General features: G+C 39.6%; 1 protein-coding gene and 1 pseudogene across 3 annotated transcripts in view; one reads left to right on the plus strand and one right to left on the minus strand.

The window, feature by feature from the left end:
• Window positions 1–1,020: 1,020 nt before the first annotated feature.
• The window catches only part of GOLPH3L (golgi phosphoprotein 3 like), an 89,662-nt gene continuing 69,556 nt past the window's right edge, over window positions 1,021–21,126 (minus strand). For 2 of the 3 annotated variants that reach the window (XM_004461597.5, XM_058275311.2), the window contains 3 exons: window positions 20,917–21,048; window positions 19,600–19,714; window positions 1,021–3,185 (listed from right to left, as the gene is read on the minus strand). In XM_004461597.5, coding sequence (XP_004461654.1) covers window positions 2,758–3,185; window positions 19,600–19,714; window positions 20,917–21,048 — 675 coding nt within the window. In that variant the 3' untranslated portion in view covers window positions 1,021–2,757. The remainder of the gene's footprint in view (window positions 3,186–19,599; window positions 19,715–20,916; window positions 21,049–21,126) is intronic. The other variant, XM_058275312.2, reaches the window with a different exon arrangement.
• Window positions 13,075–13,858, plus strand: LOC101442622 (dnaJ homolog subfamily C member 9 pseudogene; annotated as a pseudogene).

Raw genomic sequence — 21,126 nt, forward strand, 5'->3', positions numbered from 1 at the left:
AGCAATATAAAGTAAATCCTGTAAGTCTTTCCTAATGTTTGCAGGAAGAATGTTATTTCTTTGTTTCCAAATATTAAGTTTATACTTCTATTTGACAGTAATCACAAAGTAACAATTGTATAATTGCCCACTTAAATGTCTGTCTTGTTCATTATTCTTTGAGTTCTTGGGAGGTGGAACTGCATACTGTACAGCTTTTTATTGACAATACCTAGCAAGTGCCAGTTAAATTGCAGGTACTCAATATTTTTTGGATGGACTATAGGCAACAAAATATAGTGTTTTCAAATTTTAGTGTGCAAGCTTTAAGAGAGTTTAAAAAGCTCCTAACTACAGAGAAGGATTCACTAGGAACCTGTATTTTACAAGGTACCCTCCCCACCACACACCTACCCACCCACCCACCTACCCACACACAGATGATTTTGGTGTAGGTGGTTTTTGTGCCACTTTGAGAAATATTGTATAAAAGATGACTCATGGTAACAGGTTTTGTCTTAAATAAAAATAACAGGGAAGTATAAACAATCCTAGTAAATTTCTTGTAGCCCTTTGTGTTGTAAAGAGAAGAACAATAAGCCAATCACAAAACTTATCAGTCCAACTGTCTTTTCCCATGTTGTTAACTCTCTTAAAATTAGGTATGTTACCTATATTTGGAGCTTAAGACTTCCAACTCTTAGTTAAATTCAGATGTCATCTGCAAGTAGACAGTAATGGAAGAGAACATATGCATTATTCTCATGGTAATAATAGTATGCTCGAGTAATTGCTATTTTGATCGATTTGGGGACATATTCAGATTTTACATTAGCTGGGGGTATTTAGCCTTGATGTACCCTGGTCCCCAGCCTATACATGTTACAGTTTTAATATTTGCATTCCCCTAATTTTCCACACTGGATGAAACACGGGCTGGCATGCTAGTGAAGAGGGGAGGTGTTACTGGCCTTTGGCCTTGTGCAGGAAGCTCTTATTTCCAAATAAAATAAATGAAGTTTCAAAGCTGTGCACAGAGAACCCGAGAGCCAAGAATTGATCTTTATTATACAGAAGTGATGGCTATATGCATTAAATGAGAAGGTGTTTGGCAGTGAACACTACGCAGATTCAAAATGAAGACATCTTTGTCATATTGGGATACAATATAAAAATAAACACTGACCAAGAGTTGCAAGAAAGAACTCACCTTCTACTCCCCAATCAAGATGAAACTTTCCACAGGAAAACCTGGTTTCAAGTCATACTGAATTATTCAAATAGGGGGGAAAAAAAAGCTAAATCAGGTAGCAACAACACACAAATGGGCTTTTTGTACTTTTGGAAAGCCAGAGTGGAGCTCTATTCAGCCTCACATTTACAATATATTCCACATTACAAAATGTATCCTTAGTCACTGAAGAGATACCTGAAGTGAAAACAAACAAAATCTTAAATTAAGTTGGGGAATATTTGTGGGACTAAGTAGGGTTGGGGAGGAGATAAAGTTATAATCATTTAATTATTTCTGATAAGAAAGATCAGATCAGGTCTGGGTAATCTATATTAGCCCCTTGATAGCCTGTTTTTCTTTAATGGTCAAGAGACAGGATCCATTAAAAGTAACACCAAAACATAAAGCCTATCCTCTTTATATCCCCAAATACTGTTTTTTTTTAAATCAGTATACTTTTAATAAGGTCTTTCTTAAAACTTCTCTCTGCCTTTATGGCTGAGGTGAAAAACTTTTTAGAAATTTGGCCAAAAAAAGGATTGTGTTCATTCAAGACTGATGACTAGGAGAGTATCTGTGGATAAGTACAGACAAAACTATCTCCAGAACTCTTAAATACAGATAGCATTTCTCAATTAATGTGAGAAGCCAAAAATAGTGAATAATAATATCAGGAGTTCAGATATACTGTCTGGACGAGGGGTGCTGATTGCTGCTTTTCAGCAACTGAAATTTCCAGCTTCCTCAATTCAGAGCAGACACTGAAAGTGATCTGGAGGAAACAGGACAGTCATAGAGGAAATTCTCATGCCACCTCCCTCCTTCACACATTCTATGATGATGCATAAAGGAGTTAAGAGATATTTTTACTTTTAGATTTTTTTAGTCATTTAGACTTTTGTCCTGATAAATGAGGGATAAGGAGGAGTAGTGACTATATTTCTGGTTCTAGAGCTTTGAAAATTAGGTAATCAAATCTGGGACATTTTCATTATGTTAAAAAAGGAAAGATGAGAAAACCACAATCCCAGAAACCATCTCCTCCAAAAATTAGTTATTTTTCCTGTTGCTCCTTATTCAAAGGAAAAAATTTCAAAAAGCTACATTACTTAGTAGAGTCAGAGACAAAGGCTTTGAAAGAGCCACGTATTTTAGATAGAAAACAAACTTTAAAAAATGAAATAAATGGTTTGTGCTTCATCTCATTCACATTTTGTGAGTGGAGAAGTCCAAACCCCACTGAGATATTTCTGCTTATCCAAAAGCACACTGGATGAAACTAAGCCAAGAAATGGGAGAAAATATTCATTGGGTGTGTGTAGTTCACCCAGTGTAGCCCCCCTACAATGGAAATTTAGAGAGAAATAAAATCTGTTAATCAAGGTCTTTGGACAAGCCCTGATATTGCTCTCCCCACATCATGAGTCTGATTCAAGAGAAGGAAAAAAAATGATGCAAAAATATCTCATCACACAAGAACCAGTGATGGGGTCTCTGACAGTCCATCAGCCAGCAGGGGCAAAGAAGAAAGCCACCTGCTGGCTTTAGGCTTTATTGAAGGCTGCCAGAACAGCCCAGATCATCTCTGTGGCACTGTGCTTTGTGCCCTCCACTTCAGGGTCCAGTTCTACCAGGTCCTTGGCTCGATTCATTGCCACATCATACTTTTCATCTGTCAGCGAGGAGAAGACATTCTCTAGCACGTCGGAGGAATGGGCTAGTACCAGGAGGGCCAGAGTTCGCTTGTCCATACGCAGAGGGTCATTCACCCATCGCTCTAGAACACTATCTTGAAGTTTTTTCACTAGTCGCTGCTTCTCTGTGGTATTCGTCACTGGATGAGTAGTCATGTCAAATAGCAGAAAATTCTGCTTCTCAGTAGTTAGAATACCCTTCTCTACGAGGTTTTTTGCAATTCGTTCTCGTACATTCCTCAGTTGGTACTGTAATTTGAAGGGGTTCCAGGTCTCACCTATGGGGAAAAGAAATAGGATTTAATGGACAGAAAGAGGAAAACAAAGTGAAAAAAAGTAAACTAGTTATTTAGAATCATGAATAGTTTTTTTTTTTTTTTTAAAAAGGATAGTCTCCATTCTTTCCTAATCCATTTACTCTTCAGCTCTTTATAGTCTGGTTTTGACTCGAACTATATTTCTCACTATACCAGGTTCAAAAAATGTCACCAAGGACTTCAATATTGTCAGAGTTTATGGACTTCATTTTTGTCCTTATTCTACATGACTTCTTTATGACACTGTTAACCATTCTTGAAATTTTAAAAATCTTTTCAGGATACCAGTCTCTCTTGGATGTTTTCTACTCCATATTACAAAAGTTTTATTCCAGGCTCCCTTCCTTTACTTAACCCCGACTTGTAGGACACAAGGTCTACTCCAGTCATGGGAGGCCAAGAATATCGCCCCATCTTCTCATAGAGCAGAAGAGGTTCTACACTGGAAGGGGCAGGCCAAGAAGCCCTGGGGCTACCGTGACTCCTCCCATCCTCCTGTGCCCACTCACAGAGTAGGAAATATCACTCGGGAGAAAGAGGCCACTGTCTTCACTCCCAGCTCTTGGCCCAAGAGGGGCTGCAGGCCTGAAAGGTGAAGAACTCTGCAGCTCCGTCTGACAGGATTGACTATCTAGGAGAGTGTGGAGTAGTGCCTAGGGTGTTGTTGAGAACAATGGAGATCTTGGTGGAAGGCAATTAGGAGTGTGCTTGCAGCTGCATGATACTGGTAGCAGTCAAATGGCAAAGCAGCTATCAGCTTAACAGAGAAAACCAGAGAAAGAGAAAGCCAAGAAAAGTCCCCTCAGGATCAGAGTCACTTCTGGGGGTCAGGAAAGCTCTGTGCATGCACTGGAACAATCAGAGCAGGATGTGGGGCAGACCTGAAAGAGGCCCCAGACCACACAAAGATTGATCAACAAAGTGAGGCAAAATGGGCTTAATCATAACCTCTGACCAAACACTAGCTAAACAATAAGCTACACTAATCTAGGGGCTTAAAAATAAAATCAGTCATACAACTCAGGTAGTCTGGAAGACCATGTACATATCCAAGGCTGTACTCTCTCAAGAGCAATTAGAGGGGGAACTTTCAAGCTACAAGTCCCTGGCTGAACGTGGGGCAAAAATGTAAACTCTCTGAATTGTGATAGCAGCCTCAAAGCCATACTCAAACCCAAGAGTAAAGGGTGAAACTCTAACCGGCCAAAGGGTAGAAGTGTAACCTTTGGCCAATAAGTGGCTTATGCTATCCCAGAGGCAACCTATAGGGAACTAGGCTAATGAAAGATAAACACAAGGGAAAAACATTTGAGCAGGGGTTATCAGAGGCTGTATACTGCAGGGGATATAGACCAGAGTTACTTATGCCGAGTAACTAAACAAAGAAAAAAGCAAACCACAGCAACATCAACCACTGGGGTAGGAAAGAGTAACCAGAGTTGCGACACTATATTATCTATAATATCCAGTTTTCAACAAAAATTATGAAACATGCAAAGAAACATTAAAGTGTAACCCATTTGAAAAAAAGCAAGCAATAGAACTGCCTTTAAGGAGACCCAGATGTTCGATTTAGCAGACAATGATTCTAAAGCAGCTATTAAAAATATATTCAAGGAACTAAGGGAAATTATGACTCACCAAATAGAGAATACCAAGAAAGACAGAAATCTTAAAAACAACAAAACAAAACAAAACAAAACAAAAAAACCTAAATGGAAATCCTGCAGTTGATAACTACAATAACCAAAATGAAAATTCACTGGAGGGAATTAAGAGCAGATATAAGCTGGCAGAAGAATCAGGGAACTTGAAGAGAAATCAATAGAAATTATATAATCTGAAGAACAGAGAGAAAAAAGAATGAAGAAAAAAGAACAGAGCCTTAGAGAAATGTGAGATAACATTAAGCAGACCAAAGTTCATATAATGGGAGTAGTGAAATGAAAGGAAAGAAAGGCGCAGAAAAAGTATTGGAGAAAATAATGGCTGAAAACTTCCCAAATTAGATTTAAAAATATTGATCTACATATCCAAGAAGCTCAATAAACTTGAAGTAGGATAAACGCAAAGAGATCCATATCCAGACATGTCATAGTTAAAAGGAGAAAACCAAAGATAAAGGGAAAACCATGAAAGCAGTAAGAAAAACAGTTCATCACTTAAAATAAACTCCAATAAAATTAAAAGCTATTTTCCTATCAGAAATAATGGAGGCTTGAAACCAGTGGGATGATTTATTCAGAGTGATCAAATTAAAAAACTTCCAACCAATACAGTAGATTGAATTATGTACCCCAATAAAGACATTTTCTTAATCTTAATTTGCATTCCTGTGAGAGTGAACCCACTGTAAATAGAACTTCTTGAAGATGTTATTTTTAATTAAGGTGTGGCCCAAATGAGTGAGGGTGGGCCTTAATTCAGAATACAGGAGTCCTTTTTAAAATTTATTAATTTTTTTAAAGATTTATTTATTTCTCCCTACCCCTCCTCGTTTTGTGTTCGCTGTCTGCTTTCTGTGTCTATTTGCCGTGTGTTCTTCAGTGTCTGCTTGTCTTTTCTTTAGGCAGCACCGGGGACCTTACAGAGTGGGAGAGAGGTGCTTAATCTCGTGCTACCTCAGTTCCCTGGTCTGCTGAGTCTCTTATTGTCTCTGTGTCTCTTTTTGTTGTGTCATCTTGCTGTGCCAGCTCTCCGTGTGGGCCAGCACTCCTGTACAGGTCAGCACACCGCGCGGGCCAGCTCTCTACTCAGGGCAGCACTCTGCATGGGCCAGCTCACTACATGGGCCAGCTTGCCTTCACCAGGAGGGCCTGGGAATTGAACCCTAGACCTCCTATATGGTAGACAGGAGCCCAATCACTTGAGCCACATCTGCTTCCCTGGAGTCCTTTATTTTTTAAAAAGATTTATTTTTATTTATTTCTCACCCCGCCCCCCTCCACACCCCCGTGTCTGCTCTGTGTCCATTCGCTGTGTGTTCTTCTGTGTCCACTTGCATTCTCAGTGGCACCAGGAATCTGTGTCTCTTTTTGTTGCATCATCCTGCTGCATCGGCTCTCTGTGTGTGCGGTGTCACTCCTGGGCAGGCTGCACTTTTTTCGTGTGGGGCGGCTCTCCTTGTGGGGCACCCTCCTTGTGCGTGGGGCTCCTCTACATGGGGGACACCCCTGCATGGCACAGCACTCCTTGAGCATGGCAGCACTGCACATGCACCAGCTTACCACATGGGCCAGTATGCCCTGGGTTTGAACCCTGGACCTCCTATATGGTAGGCGAACAGTCATCAGTTGAGCCACATCTGCTTCCCTGGAGTCCTTTACAAGCAAAATAAATTCAGATATAGAAGGACAAAGCCAAGGGGAAGAGCCAGAGGCCAGAAGTCAATGGGACCTGGAAGAATAAGGAGAGGACATCACCATGAGATGTGCGGCAGGGATATAGGTCAAAGAACTCCAGGGATCACTAGTCGCCAGCAAGAGAATGTTACAACTCTGGGGAAAAAGCAGCACCTAGCTGACACCTTGATTTTGGACTTTTCCTAACCTCAAAACCATGAGCCAAAAATTCCCATTGTTTGAGCCAAAACCATTTTGTGTGGTATTTGTCAAAGCAGCCTGGCAATACTGAGACAACCAAGAATCTTCTATCTAGCAAACTACTTTTCAAAAATGAAGGCAGAAAAAAAAAAGAAGACAAAATAAAGATATTTCTAGATAACCAAAAGCCAAGATAGTTCATTTCCAGCAGACCTGCCTTAAAAGAAATATACTAAAAGGAAGTTCTTCAGGCTGAAAGCAAGTGACATCAGAGAGTAATGTGAATCCACATGAAAGAACAAAGAGTGCCAGTAAAAGTAATTATGTAGGTAATGGTAAAAGACAGTAGCATTATTAAATATTTCATCTGTTAACTGATTTAAAAATTACATAATGCAATATTTATAGTTTTGTTTTGTTATGTGTATAACGTATAAATGTAACATACTTGACAATAACAGCACAAAGGAGGGGGATGGGAATAAAGCTGTACTGGAATAAGGAAATGGTACCAGATGGCAACTCAAATCCACAGGAAGAAATGAGGAAAGCCAGAAACGAATAAAGGTTAATAGGGAAGTGGACTTTTGGCCCAGTGGTTAGGGGGTCCGTCTACCACATAGGAGGTCTGTGGTTCAAACCCCAGGCCTCCTTGACCGGTGTGGAGCTGGCCCATGCACAGTGCTGATGCGCGCAAGGAGTGTTGTGCCAGTGGTTAGGGCGTCCGTCTACCGCATGGGAGGGCCGCTGTTCAAATCCTGGGCCTCCTTGACCCGTGTGGAGCTGGCCCATGCGCAGTGCTGATGCGCTCAAGGAGTGCTGTGCCACGCAGGGGTGTCCCCTACGCAGGGGAGCCCCACACACAAGGAGTGAACCCCATAGGAAGAGCCGCCCAGCGCGAAAGAAAGTTCAGCCTGCCCAGGAATGGTGCTGCACACATGGAGAGCTGACATAACAAGATGACGTAACAAAAAGAAACACAAATTCCTATGCCGCTGACAACAACAGAAGCGGACAAAGAACATGCAGCAAATAGACACAGAAGGCAACTGGGGAGGGGGGAAAAAGGGAGAGAAATAAATAAATCTTAAAAAAAAATAAAAGAAGGTTAATATAACAAACCACAAAAACATACTGTCCTCCTTTCTTCTCTCAGTTAAATAATAACTATAATAATCCATTAACAGGTTTTTGACATATAGATGCCATACATATAACAATATTAATATAATTAACTAACAAAAAAAGAAGAGAGGAAATGAAGCTATATAGGAGTAAAAATTTACTGGAATTAAGTTTAGTATAAATCTTGAGTAGATTTTAGTAAGATATATATGGTAAGTCCAAGAGCAAATACTAGGAAAATATACAAAAATTAATTTAAAACTCATTTAAGGAATTATGTTATATTAGGAAATAGTTAATACAACAGAAGGAAGTAAATGAGAAACAAAATGACATGACATAGGTAAATTCAACCATATCAATAGTAATATTAAACAATTGAAGCAAAAGACAGAGACTGTCAGAGTGAATAAAAAACAAGCTCCAACTAACTACATAACAGTCTGCAGGAGACACACTTTTGATTATAAAATACAAATAGGTTGAAACTAAAAGGATGAAAAAAGATATAGCATACAAACAGCTACTGTAAGGGAGCTGAAGTGGCTATATTAATACCAGACAAAGTAGGCTTTAAAACAAAAACTGTTACTAGAGGTGAAAAGGGACATTTCAAAATAATAAAAAGGAGCAATTCCTCAGAAAGATCTAATAATTATAAACAGAAATGCAACAAACAACAGAGCCCTACCACAAAATATATGAAGAAAAACTGACAGAATTCAAGGGAGAAATAGCAATTTTTTTTTTGCATATATGTAACTAAATACAATTATACCCACACACATGCACAGGGAAACCACTTCACACCCACTAGGATGGTTAAAATAACAGACAGCAACAAGTGTCATTAAGGATGTGGGGAAAATGGAAACCTGTACATTACTGACAGGAATGTAAAATGGTGGAGCCACTTTGGAAAAGAGGCTTGTCCTCAAGAATTAAAAAATGTAGCATGGGGTGATAATGGAGTGACAAAAATAACATCTGAAGTAGGTCCTAGTGACAAGCCAGAAAGAGATGATAAGTTTCCTAAAAATGTTAATCCATGAGGTACCATATGACCCAGAAATTCCACTCCTAGCTAAATATCCAGAAGAAATTAAAACATGTTCCCACAAAAACTTGTACGTTAATGTTTACAGTAGCATTACTCATAACAGCCCAAGTGGAAGCAATACAAATGTCCATCAACTGATATATAGATAGATAAATGGGGTATATCTTTACATATGATTCATATCGCATATCTTTAAATATGTTACAAAGGAATATTATTTGGCAATAAAACCAATCAAGTTAAAACTTGTTAATAAGATTGGTGGATGGTATCAATGTTAATATTCTGCTTGTGATATTATACCAGAGTTTAACAAAAAATTACCATTGGGGGACTGTGGACAAAGCATACGCAGGATCTCTCTGTATTCTTTCTTTTTGTTGCCTGGTTTGTTTTTTTTCAGGTACCTGAGACAGGATTGAACCTGGAACCTCTTATGTAGGAAGCCAACACTCAACCACTGAGACACATCAGCTCCCCTGACTTGGTTTGTTTTTTTTGTTTGCTTGTTGTTTGTTTTTGTTTTCAGCAGGCACTGGGGGCCAAACCCAGGACCTCCCATGTGGGAAGCAGGCGCTCAATAGCTTGAGCCACATCTGCTCCCCTTGGTATTATTTCTTACAACTGAAAGAGAATCTACAATTATCTCCATAACAATTTGATTAAATAAAAAACCTGTTCCAGAAGATGATATTTGCTGTGACCTCAAGGCACCCTGTGGAAGATTCTGAACATTTAAAAAAATTTTATTGATACACATTCAAAAAGCATACAAGCAATCCTAAATGTACAATCAATGGTATCTGGTATAATAAGAGTGATGCATTCATCACTTCAATCTTATTTTCATTACTCCAATAATAATAATAAAAACAGACAAAAACTACTCCTTATAATCACCTCTCAATCTCTCTACCCTTTCCCTGCCGATATAGCTGCTATTCTATTTGTCTAATTTATTTGTATTTATATTTTGCATAGATGGAGTCAAACAATATGTAGTACTTCGTCTAGTTTCTTTCACTTAGTATATTTCCTTTTTTTTTTTTTTACCCCTAACAGAAGACTATGAATATATTCTATACACTGCTGTTCATAGTTTGCTTTGGTTGTATTTTTGCCTGATATTAACACCTTGTAACATTAATGTACATTTGTTCTGATCAAAGAAAAACAGTCATATATGCAATCTTACCCATACTCATATTTCACAAGTTTCACTATGTTATACAGTACCATCATACATTTTTTACTTTCCTTCTAGCAATATACATGACCTTAGACTTTGCCTTTTAACCACTATCATACTCATATATTATCACTGCTAGTTACAAACACTATGATGTTCTTTCACCATTTTTATCCATTTCCAAAGATTTACAAACAACCTTTTTTTTACCAGTTCTGCACAGATTAAAGCTAAGCTTTATATTGTTTAATCTCATTCTATTTTCTAGCAAATATATTCTAGTTATTAACTTCAGGAGTTTAATCAGTATATTTCATTCATAATAGCACATTCACACAGTATTTGTGCTTTTGTGTCTGGCTTGCTTCACTCAACATAAAGTCCTCCAGGTTCCCCTATGTTGTCTTGCAGCTGAATAATATTCCATCACATGTATACATCATAATTTGTTTATCCATTCATTGATTGATAAATGACACCTGGGTTGTTTCCACCTTTTGGCGATGTGAATAATGCCACTATGAACACTGTTACGCAGATGTCCATATCACTATTCTCAGTTCTTCTGGGTATACATCTAGTAGTGGTATTGCTGGGTCCCATGGCAAATCTATATTCAACTTCCTCATGAACTGCTAAACAGTCCTCCAAAGTGGCTGTACCATTCTACATTCCTACCAACAGTGAATAAGTGTTCCTATCACTCCACACCCTCTCTAACACTTGCAGTTTTCCATCTTTTTAATAGTGGCCATTCTAATAGGTGTGAAATGATATCTCATTGTAGCTTTGATTTGAATTTCCCTAATCGATTGTGATGTTGCACATTTTTTCATGTGTTGTTTTTTTTTTTTTTTGCCATTTGCATTTCTTCTTTGGACATATGTCTATTCAAGTCTTTTGCCCATCAGGTCATTTGTCTTTTTATTGTTGATTTGCAGCATCTCTTTATATATCATGGATATTAAACGCTTATCAGATATGTGATCTCCAAATATTTTCTCCCATTGAGTCAGCTGTCTTTTTACCCTTTTGACAAAGTCTTGTGGGGTGCAAAACTGTTTCATTTTGAGGAGGTCCTATTTTTCTCTTTTGTTGCTCAAGCTTTTGGTGCCTGATCCAAGAAACCACCACTAATCACAAGATCTTGAAGATGTTTCTCTACATTATCTTCCAGTAGTTTTATGGTTCTTTTATATTTAGGTCTTTGATCCATTTTGAGTTGATTCTTGTACAGGGAGTGAGATAGGGGTCCTCTTTCACCTTGGTTATGGATATCCAGTTCTCCCAGCACTATCTGTTGAAGAGATTGTTTTGTTTCATTAAAGTGAACTTAGTAGATTTGTCAAAAAACAGTTGGCTGTAAAGGTGAGGGTCTTTTCTCCACTCTCAATTCTATTCCATTGATCAATGTATCTACCTTTATGCCAATGCCATGCTGTTTTGGCCCCTGTAGCTTTGTAATATGTTTCAAGGTCAGGGAGTGAAATTCCTCCCATATTGCTCTTCTTTTTTAGGATGCTGTTGGCTATTTGGGTACCCTTTCCTTTCCAAATAAGTTTGGTAATTGCCTTTTCTATTTCTGTAAAGTAGGCTGTTGGAATTTTTATTGGTATTGCATTGAATCAGTTTGGGTAGAACTGATATCTTCTCAATGTTTAGTCTTCCAATCCATGAACACAGAATGTCTTTCCATTTGCTTAGGTCTTCCTTGATTTCTTTTACTAGCGTTTTGTAGTTTTCTGAATAAAGGCCCTTTACATTTTTGGTTAAATTGAATACTATGTATTTGAGTCTTTTTGTTGCTATTGTGTATGGAATTTTTTTTCTGATTTCCTCCTCAGATTGTTCAATATTAATGTATAGAAGAAACATTACTGAGTTTTGCATGTTGACCATGTATCCTGCCAATTTGCTGAACTTGTTTATTAGCTTGAGAACCTTTGTGGTATTTTGGAATTTTCTAAACATAGGGTCATATCAACTGTGAATAGTGAGAGTTTTACTTCCTCTTTTCCTATTTGGATGCTTTTTTTTTTTTGTCTAATGTTCTAGCTAGAACTTCTAGTACATTGGTGAATAACAGCAGTGACAGTGGGTGTCCTTGTCTTGTTCCTGATCTTAGGGAGAGCTTTCACCTTTTCCCCATTGAGTATGATGTTGGCTGTGGGTTTTTCTTACATGCCCTTTATCATGTTGAGGAACTTGCCTTTCTTTCTAAGTGTTTTCATCAAGAAAAGATGTTGGATTCTGTTGAACGCCTCCATCCCACAAGTTTTGATAAGCTGTATTCTCGTTTTCATTCATCTCAAGATATTTAGTAATTTCTTTTACAATTTCTTCTTTGACCCACTGATTGTTAAGAAGTAAAATAAATGTTTTGTTTCCATATATTTGCAAATTTTCCCTTTTCCTGCTTATTACTGATTTTCAGCATCATTCCACTATGATCTGAGAAAGTGCTCTGTATACTTTCAGTCTTTTTTATATTTATTGAGACCTGCTTTGTGACCCAACATTTGGTCTATCCTGAAGAGCGAGCCATGAGCACTTGAGAAGAATGTATAACCTGCTGATTTGTGATGCAACATTTTGTGTATGTCTGTTAGGTTGATCTCATTTATCATATTGTTCAAGTCCTCTGTTTCCTCGTTGATTTTCTGTGTGGTTGTTCTATATAATGATGTGAATGGTGTGTTGAAATTTCCAACTATTATTGTAGAGATGTCTACTTCTCCCTTCAGTTTTGCCAGAGTTTGCCTCATGTATTTTTGGGCACCCTGGTTAGGTGCATAGATATGACCTAACTTCTTCCTGGTGGATTGGCCCTTTTATTAATATATGGGGAAAAGGAAGCAGTGTGGTTTCCTAGCCGGGGCTGCAGCAACCCGCTGTTTTTGTGGAAGCCCCGCCGGCTGTGGCCCAGTGCCCAGCATGGGGCTGCTGGAAGTGTGTGGGGAAGTATTCGGCACAGCCGACCTCTACCGAGTGCTGGGCGTGTGGTGCGAGGTCTCGGACAGCGAGATAGGACGCGGCTACCACAAGGTGTCCCTGCTCGTGCATCCAGACCGGGTGGGCGAAGGTGACAAGGAGGATGCCACCTGCCGCTTCCAGATCCTCGGGAAAATCTATTCCGTTCTAAGTGACAAAGAGCAGAGAGCAGTGTATGATGAGCAAGAAACAGTGGACGAGGACTCTGCTGTGCTCGGCCAAGACCGGGACTGGGAAGCGTATTGGAGGTGACTCTTCAAAAAGATATGTCTAGAGGACATTCAAGGTTTTGAAAAAACATAAAAAAAGTTCTGAAGAAGATCTGGCTGATATTAAACAGGTCTATCTGGACTTCAAGGGCAACATGGACCAGATCATGGAGTCTGTGTTGTGTGTGCAGTACACAGAGGAACCCAGAATAAGGAAGATCATTCAGCAAGCCATTGACACTGGAGAGGTCCCATCCTATAATGCCTTTGTCAAAGAATCGAAGCAAAAGAGGAATGCAAGAAAAAGAAGGGCTCAGGAAGAGGCTAAAGAAGCAGAAATGACAATGAAGGAGTTGGGCCTTGATGAAGGGATGAATAACTTGAAAGCAGCCATTCAGAGCGGACAAAAGGATCGGCAAAAGGAAATGGACAGTTTTCTGGCTCAGGTGGAAGCAAAGTACTGCAAACCTTTCAAAAGAGGAGGGAAAAAAACAGCTCTCAAGAAAGAAAAGAAATAATGAATGTTTTTCTCTTCAAAGGTCCTTATGTTAAGGATTTAAAGGCAAAAGTCAACCCAACCCCTGAAAGAGGTCTTTCCAGGCTCTCAATTTGATTTTAGTATTTCCTAGATATCACCTGACATTCTCTGAAGTCCTGCATGAAGGAAAGTGGTGGTAATAATTGTGATTTTAGTATTTCCTAGATATCACCTGACATTCTCTGAAGTCCTGCATGAAGGAAAGTGGTGGTAATAGTTGTGCAGAGGGTGCTATACTTCCTTGACAGCACTTGCTTCCATGGATCTAATATAAATGGAACTCTTATCTAGAAAGTGGGTTTGTCACCTACAGTTGTCATTTTGCCACACAGCAGTGAGCTGCAGAGTATTCAAGGTGATATACACATCTCTTAGAACAGGTACTTACTCACCTAACTGGAACACCTTAAAAACACCTGATGACAACTATTTGCACAATACTTGCCAGTTTGCATTCGCTCTTTTTTTTTTAAAGATTTGTTTTTTTAAAATTTCTCTTCCCTTCCCCCCCAACCCCTTCCCCCGTCCCGTTGTCTGCTCTCTGTTTCCATTTGCTGCATGCGTGTTCTTCTTTGTCCACTTCTGTTGTTGTCAGCGGCATGGGAATCTGTGTTTCTTTTTGTTGCGTCATCTTGTTGTGTCAGCTCTGAGTGTGTGTGGCAGTGCCATTCTTGGGTAGGGTGAACTTTCTTTTGCGCTGGGCGGCTCTCCTTACGGGTGCACTCCTTGTGCGTGGGGCTCCCCTACACGGGGACACCCGTACGTGGCAGGGCACTCCTTGCGCGCATCAGCACTGCGGGTAGGCCAGCTCCACATGAGTCAAGGAGGCCCGGGGTTTGAATCGCGACCTCCCACGTGGTAGGTGGACGCCCTAACCACTGGGCCAAGTCCGCTTCCCTGCTTTCACTCTTAATGATCTTGAATAGACAGACCTTCTCTCCTTTTTTACTTTTTATTATTTTTTTAAATTTTTTCTCCTTTTTAGTCAACCATTGTACTTAATGCTTGACGTATTAGAGAAACAGGTGTTCACATTACCTCAGGCATTCTTACAAGACTTGTATATGATTAAATAAACAAGTGAGAAATAATATATATATATATATATATATATATATATAAAATGGCCTTCTGTATCTCTCATAACTTTTTTGAATTTAAAGTCTGTTTTGTCCAATATATTAGTATTGTTACCCCTGCTCATTTTTGGTTACTGTTTGTATGGAATATCATTTCCCAACATTTCACTTTCAGCCATTATGTAGCCATGGATCTAAGGTGAGTCTCTTGTAGACAGCATATGGATGGCTCATGTTTTTTTATCTATTCTGCCAGTCTAGATCTTTTGACTGGGGAGTTTAATCCATTCACATTCAACAAAATTACTGAAAATGCAATATTTACTCTACCATTTTATTCTTTGGCTTTCACATATCACATCTTATTTTCATCTGTCTTTTTACTCTTCTGGTAATCCATCTGATAGTCTTCCCTTCTATACTCTCCTCCAAGCCTCTCTCTCCTGTCTTTTCCTTTTGGGATGCAGGGCTCCCTTTAGTGCTTCCTACCAAGCTGTATTCATTTTAATGAACTCTCCTAGTTTCTGTTTATTTGTGAATGCTTTAAACTCACCTTCATACTTGAAGTACAATTTTGCTGGATAAAGAATTCTTGGCTGGCAATTTTTCTCTTTTTGTATCCTAATTATATCATACCACCATCCTCTTGCCTCCATGGTATCTGATGAGAAATCGACACTAAGACTTACTGGGTATCCCATGTATATAGTGTTTTGCTTCTCCCTTGCTGCTTTCAAAATATTCTTTTTATCTTTGGCATCTGACATTCTCAGCATAAGTGTGTTGAAGTACGTCTACTCCAATTTATTCTGACTGGAGTATGCTGTACTTCTTGGATATGTAAATTCATTTCTTTCATGAGAGTTGGGAAATTTTCAGCCATTATTTCCTCGTATACACTATCCATCCCTTCCACTTCTCTTCTCCTTTTGGAACTCCCATATCATACATGTTGTTGTGCCCTATGTTATCATTCAATTCTCTGATCTCCTGCTCAATTTTTTTCCATTCTTTTCTGTCTCTTCAATTTTAGCTGTTCTTGTCTTCTGCATCACTTTTTTTTCTTTTCTTATTCTGCGTCTGCTGTTATATGCCTCTAATGTGTTTCTGATTTTACACGTTGTGCCTTTCATTCCCATAAGCTCTGTTATTTTTCTATTTAGGTTTTCAAATTCTTCTTTGTGTTAACTCAGTGTCTTCTTGATGTCCTTTACCTCTTTAGCCATATAGCATTTCAACTCATTGATCTGATTTGGGAGATCTGTATGAATGCTGTTGATTAGTTTTCTCAAACCCTATGTCTCACCTGGGACTTTGATGTATTTCTTTGCTTGACCCTCCTTTTTTCCTTAATATGGCTTGTAATTTTTTGCTGATGTTTAATCATCTGATTATGACGGCGAGTTTACTATTATGCTCAATTTCTCTCTCTTGTGTAAGCATTGAGTGGAGGGAGTCTCTGTGTTACTGCTGATCTTTGATTCCTGGTTCAAACTGTTCTAGTGCTTTAGGATCATCCCTATTTAGTTGCTCAAATCTGGGCCATGGACCCAATAATATATTGCAGACTCACTTCCAAGGCTGTAAAGGCCCAAAACAAGCTCTCATTTATTTACTTTTTAATTTCCTCATATGCACTTCCTTGGTCTGCCCCACAGATGGTGCTCTTCAACAGACCTCTCAGCTCAAACAGGGATCAGAACAATGTGACAGAGGATCCTGCCTCAAGGCTATTCAGAAGCTTGCAAATCAAACTTTCTCAGAAGCTGTTCTCCAACTTTTGTTGCCAGTCCCTGTTCTTTCCCCAGGTAGGAAATTAAGTCCATTTCCCTCTGCATCCCCAACAACCAGTCCTGGTCAGTAGGGAGGATGTTTGAGAGGGCTGGATCGCTTTCTTCCCATGCCGCTCCTAAGGCAAACAATGGCAACTGGAAGGACTCATGGGACACAAAAGAACAAATTTGTTGGCCAAAAGCTGAATCAGCCTTAAGCTACATCCCTCTCTCTCTCCCATTTCCTGGGGAGGTGGACCCTTGCAGACCCCTTTGTCTGTAGCCACTGGCCAGGGGCTGGAAGATTCAAATATGTGTGCTCCAAGGGTTGGGGGATGGGTACCAGCAGCTGCAATGTCTACCCACAGAGTTTTCCTGTCAAGATTCTTTTTCTTTGCTCTTCTCTCTTCTGGTTGTTGTGCAGCCTTCCCTAGTGTCCTAAACTCCAGAAGACTTTTTTCCCCAGGTCATTTTTTCCTGTCCTCTAGCTATTTTTCTGGGAGAGAAATGAGTGCTATCTCTCTCTAATCCTTCATCTTCCAGAAGTCTCCCTAAAAATCTTATGACATAGATCCAGTTACATTAAAGTTTTCAAACCTGCCTTTTTTTTTTAAGATTTATTTTTCATTTATTTCTCTCTTCCCCTCCCCTCCCCTCCCCCCCCCACTTGTCTGCTCTCTGTGTCATTTGCTGTGTGTTCTTCTGTGCCTGCTTGTATTCTTGTGAGCAGCACCTGGAATCTGTGTTTCTTTTTGCTGCGCCATCTTGCTGCATCAGCTCTCCATGTGTGTGGTGCCACTCCTGGGCAGGCTGCACTTTTTTTGTGTGGGGCAGCTCTCCTTATGGGGCACACTCCTTGTGCGTGGGGCTCCCCTACGTGGGGGACACCCCTGCGTGGCATGGCAAGCAGGCAGGCATGCCCATCAGAACTGCATGTGGGCCAGCTCACCACATGGGTCAGGAGGCCCTGGGTTTGAACCCTGTATCTCCCATGTAGGAGGGAGATGCTCTATCAGTTGAGCCAAATCTGCTTCCCTTAAACTTGCCTTTTAAAAAAAGGAATTAAGTACTGATATCTGCTACAACTTGGATGAACCTTGAAAACAGGATAAGCAAAAGAAGATGGTCATGAAGACCATATATTATATGATTCCATTTCTATGAAATGCCTAGAATAGGTAAACCAATAGATATATAAAGTAGAGTCGTAGTTGGCTAGGGCTGGGGAGGAGGGTGGGAAAAATGCAGACAGATTCTTAATGGACATGGGGTTTCTTTTTGGGTTGATAAAAATATTCTAAACTTAAATTGTGATAATGGTTGTATAACTCTGAATATACTAAAAACCACTGAAGTACACTTTAAATATGGGTGAACTGTATGGTACATGTGGTTGTTTAAAGCTGTATGTATCCCAGAAAAACGTTCTTTTTTTTAAAAAAAAGATTTTATTTACTTTATTTCTTCATTTATCCCCCCCCTTCTCCCAGATGATTTGCTCATCTATCTGCTCACTGTTTGCTTGCCTTCTTCAGGAGGCACTGGGAACTGAACCTGGTACCTCCCACATGAGAGGGGAGTACCCAACAGTCTGCCACATCCTTTCCCCTTGGGCTGTGTATGCTGACTTGTGGCCTCTGCATGTTGCAGCAGGGGCAGAGTCTAGCTCGTGGTAGCATCTGCTCGTCTTTGTTTAGGAGGCACAAGGACCCGAACCCGGGACCTCCCATGTGGTAGGCGGGCATCCAAGTGATTGAGCCACATACGCTTCCCAACATATTCTTAAAGTTAATCCACTGTTGTGGTCATGGACCCATTGTAAGTAGGACCTTTTGATGAGGTTACTTCAGTTAAGAAGGTTAAAAAAGTGTGGTCCACTTCGACCAGGATGGGTCTTAACCCTATTACTGGAGTCCTTTATATGCAAAGTGAAATTCAGACAAAGAGAAAACTACAAGAACTACAGAACCCAGAAGAGAAAGGAGAGACCAAGAGAAGCTGCCATGTGCCTTGCTATGTGACAGAGGAGCCACGGAGTCCCAGAACATGATTTCAGGGAGAAAGCACTGCCTTGACAACTTGATTTGGACCTTCTTTTAGCCTCAAAACTGAAAGCTAATAAATTCCCATTGTTGGGAAGTGGACTTTTACTTGGCTCAATGGATAGGGTGTCCGCCCCAGGACTCCTTGACTCGTATGGAGCTGACCCATGCGCAGTGCTGATGCGTGTAAGGAGTGCCATGCCATGCAGGGGTGTCCTCTGTGTAGGGGAGCACCACGTGCAAGGAATGTGCCCCGTACGGAGAGCCGCCCAGTGCGAAAGAAAGTGCAGCCTGCCCAAGAATGGCGCCGCACACATGGAGAGCTGACACAACAAGATGACAGAGCAAAAAGAAACACAGATTCCTGGTGCCGCTGATTAAGGATAAAAGCGGTCACAGAAGAACACACAGCGAATGGACACAGAGAGCAGACAACTGGGGGTGGGGGAAATGGTAGAGAAATAAATAAAAAATAAATCTTAAAAAAAAAAATTCCCATTGTTTAAGCTGACCCACTGCATGGTATTTGCTTGAGCAGCTTAGGAAACTAAAACAATACGTAAATTACATTTCAGTAAATATCTCAAAAAAAGTTTGTCAAGAATACTGCTAAAGATTATAGGGGTGGGGTGACTGAAGGTAAGATGAAGCTTTGGAAAACATTAGGTATCAATTAACTATGCTTCTTTTGTTCCCATTAGAACAGATAAATAGTGAATCCTATGAATCCTATGAATCCTACCCAGCAGCCCGAACTTCTGTACCACTTTTCCCAACTCTAAGGATAGAATTAAAAACAAGTATGGGGCACATTTTGAATCATCTTACCAGTAAGTAGTTCTATCCATGTTTGGACAGTTTCTGCAGGTTCTGTTGCTTTGATGTGCTTGAGCGTTTCATCCAGTAAGACATCACCAGTTGGGCTGTCTGACTTTAGCAGCACCTTTCAGGAAAGAAGAAACAAGGGACCCTGCTTCATTCACCTCATTCGAGACAAAAACTTTTAATATATTATGTATTCATTACAGGTTAAGTGTCGTAGGAAGTGAAAAGAAGCATAAAATACTGTCCCTGTGATTAAGAAGCTTAATACCTAGTGTGTGGTGATAGTGGGGACACAGAAATAACATTTCTACTGGGCTCTAGTGACATACTAAAAACAGATGATGAGAGAGAAAGGATTTAAAAATAAATCTTTGAGTCTGGGTATCCAACTTGTGAAACAACAGATGAAGGAAAATTAGGAAAGGAAGCCAGTTTTGGGGAAAATTTGCTAAGTTTGGTTTAAGTGATTTGGAATGGCTAAGGTGAAATGTCTCACCAATAGCTGAATACGTGACTGGAGGTGGAGAAAGAACACATGCCTAGAAATTTGGGAGTTAATCTCAAGGAGGTGTCAGACGAAACTGTGGAGGTAAATGAGATTTCCAAAAAGATAGAGAAAGGTATGCAAAGGGAAACAAACTAATATTAAGGTGTTAAGGAACAGAAAAGTAAAGGAAATTGGGTATAGACTAAGAGGCAAGAGAATGTAATATATAAGAAAAGTCAAGAGCGGAGAAAGTTTCAAGTAGGAGGAGGGGGTCAAAATTGTCAAACCCACATATAGGTTCAAAGAGAAAAATAAATTGAAGACTGAAAAGAAGCTAGTGGTATCTAAGTGTATAGTTTCAGTAGAGTACTAAGGATCACAGAGGAGTTATAAATGGAGAAAATGAGCAGTAAGAAAATGGAGACAGGAGTATAGCTTATATACTAGAGAGGATACGTAATGAATGGAAGAAGAAAAACTGAATAGTTATCTGAGGATGAGCAAAGATTGGATCTGAACCACATCTTTACTTCCTTCTCTATAATAATCTATTTCATAATGTTATAGATATAGAAATAAAGAAAAATAATCAACAGCAACCTAAATATTACTTTTTGCATTAAAATAAGAAGATAAAACCATGAAATTCCTGTAACTCTTAGACTATGGATACTATGCTATGGATAATTAAACCTCTCTAGACAATAGTATAGCTCAGATAATGATATTTATCTTGTCTCACTACTTAAATCTTATTCTTTCAAATAGTAAAAATGGACTATTGATATCTTCCTTTCCATAAGTTAAGAGGATGTTCACCGAGGATGCTATACCTTCCTGTCTAGTAGTCGCTTCTTACGCATGGTGGGAGGTTCTAAATAGATTCGACCTCGTATGGCCAGCTCTATCAGTATGCCTCCTCGCAGGCCAGATGATATGCAGTCATTCCAGAAAGATGTGTAACCCTAGAAAAGAAGAGAAAAGAAAGTATGTTCTGAAAGAGATACTGATTTGTAGCAAGCACCCTAAGAATTGTGATTCAT

This window comes from Dasypus novemcinctus, chromosome 13, assembly GCF_030445035.2.
Source record: "Dasypus novemcinctus isolate mDasNov1 chromosome 13, mDasNov1.1.hap2, whole genome shotgun sequence".
In the NCBI taxonomy this organism is placed as follows: domain Eukaryota; kingdom Metazoa; phylum Chordata; class Mammalia; order Cingulata; family Dasypodidae; genus Dasypus; species Dasypus novemcinctus.